This window comes from Hippocampus comes, unplaced genomic scaffold (genome assembly GCF_001891065.2).
Source record: "Hippocampus comes isolate QL1 unplaced genomic scaffold, H_comes_QL1_v1.1 C17032785, whole genome shotgun sequence".
Classification (NCBI taxonomy): domain Eukaryota; kingdom Metazoa; phylum Chordata; class Actinopteri; order Syngnathiformes; family Syngnathidae; genus Hippocampus; species Hippocampus comes.
This window is the reverse complement of record NW_017841934.1, coordinates 1-2,083: the sequence shown is the minus strand read 5'-3', so window position 1 is coordinate 2,083 and position 2,083 is coordinate 1. Positions and strand designations below refer to the sequence as shown.

Genomic DNA, 2,083 nt, shown 5'->3' with positions numbered 1-2,083 from the left:
TGTGTGTGTGTGCGTGACAACTCACCTCTGAAGTGGACACATGGTGGGCGCCAGCATCCAGCTCCCCATCCCAAGCGGCACTATATCTACATCTATAGTGGGTCGAGTGGTTCACATATATACACAGCAGCGTACAAACGACGTCTTCAAACTATTTACACCATCAACTTGACAGATAATGTATACATAGGGAAGGGGCGGGGGGGTTCAAAGTTCATTGTTTATGGCCACGGCCTCCACACACTCGGGCCAAGTGAGGGGCCCTCTGCCGGGGGGCTCGCCATGCACGTCCCCAGCCAGTTTTGCCCCTGCGGGGGGGTTCTGGGGGCCTGAGCCGCCGCTCGTCTGTTGTGCTTGGACTTGTGTCTCAGCACGTGGAGGATGGAGGAAGAAGAGGAGGATGAAGGTGAAAAGGAGCGTTGGATGAAGGAGGTATCCAAGGCGAGCCACAGGCTTTTGCCCTCGGGCCCCAGGAAGTGGGCGGCCCTTTGCAGGCAGGTGTGAAAGCCGTCTTGGAAGGAATGTTGCGGTGGTTGTTGGCCATTTGTTGCTTTGCTCGTGTTGTGGAGGAACAGGACCGTGTGCTCCAAAATCTCGGTCTTCTCCACACGACGCTGCGCTGGACCCTATAGAGCAACACATGTACGTTCATTTATTACTGTTAATTTAATATCAGGTACACATTTTCAATATTATGTCATCATTAGAGTGGAACCTATATCAGTTGATTTTGGGCAAAAGGCAGGGTACACTGATAGACAATCATTCATATTAACACCTCTGCATAATATAGTCTTCAACATGAATGTTTCTTGGGATGCGGAAGCCGGGGCACCTGTAGAAAACCAATGTGAGATTTGAACTCAGAACATTGTGACTGTGAAGCAGATGTGCCAATCACTAGGTCACCTGCAGCCATTTTTTTGAAGAATGATGCTAATGTGCATGTTTTTGACCCATGAAAGAACACGGAGAACATGCAAACTCCACACAGGAGGGAAGGCCTGAAACGAGATTTGAACCCAGAACAGTGAGGTAGACGTGCTAATCACTAGGTCACCGCGCTGCCCTCAATATGACTCATTTGAGCTCATATTGGCTTTTTGTTTTTTTACCTGCTGCTCCTGTTGTTGTGGCTCTTGCATCAACATGCACCTCAAACGCTCCAGACTATGGTTCATTCTCTCACGTCGACGCTTCTCGACTTGGGATTTTATTAGCTGGAAAGCGTTTTAAAAAAATAATAAAAACAAGTCAACTCTTCTATATCCATACGAAACTAAACTCTTTCCCAACTACACGTAAATACTGCATTGTGAAAAAAAATGCCCTTTTACCTTTCTGTCACGGTTTGGGTCCTCCGCTTCCTGCATGAGCTTCATGATTCGATCTTTTTCCAAATGTGGGCTTCCTCTGGTTTCCAGAAGTTCTCAGGAAAAGGATGCGAAGACAACTGGTTGCCGATTTTATATCCTCCCTCTCCGCCTTAGCCCCTCCCATCCCCCCCCCAACAGCCAATCACGTGGCAAATCCACATGGGTGTCACGTCGCCACAGATTTGAGTTTTTTAGATTGTATTTGATACTATAACAAGTGAGCTACCGCTAATTATCTCACCATTTAGTGCAATAAATCCGCTTAATGATTGAAGATGTACAAATAGATAATAAATTCAGATGTCCTTTGCGAAGTACCCAAGCAAACTCTGAAATGTTACCCCGGCCGATAGCGGCCTCAGGTCGGTCACATTCGCTGACACTGGCTCTTACAAACAAACTCTGGTTCTTTTTTGGCTCCTGAGCGAAGTACCCAAGTAAGCCAACTCGAATTGTTGGATCCCGCGAAAGTGCTCTCAGATCGAAAGTGGCTGAGCCAGACAATCTCTGGCTCTTTACATGTTACATAAACTCCAGAGTGCGGGGCCCACGCCTCCTTGGAATGTTGCCCGTCAGAGTCGCCTCCAGTCGGACACACTCGCTGAGCTCGAACGTTGACAAACGTGCGTTCTTTTGTCATGTTCAGAGCGCAGTGCCCAGGCGTACTGTTTATTTATTTATTTAATATTCATTGTTGCGATCGGATG

The 2,083-nt window shown here is 47.6% G+C and overlaps 1 protein-coding gene across 2 annotated transcripts; it reads right to left on the bottom strand.

Moving 5' to 3' along the window:
- Positions 1–19: 19 nt before the first annotated feature.
- On the bottom strand, positions 20–1,923 carry LOC109509788 (transcription factor HES-7.1-A-like). Of its 2 annotated transcripts, XM_019859638.1 has the most exons (3): positions 1,338–1,923; positions 1,116–1,220; positions 20–626 (listed from the first exon to the last, which is right to left on the bottom strand). In XM_019859638.1, exons 1-3 carry the CDS (start codon positions 1,380–1,382, stop codon positions 222–224), a joined length of 555 nt encoding a protein of 184 aa, XP_019715197.1. In that variant the 5' UTR covers positions 1,383–1,923; the 3' UTR covers positions 20–221. The 2 variants fall into 2 exon arrangements, with proteins under 2 accessions (XP_019715197.1, XP_019715198.1); XM_019859639.1 differs by lacking the exon at positions 1,116–1,220.
- Positions 1,924–2,083: the final 160 nt, after the last annotated feature.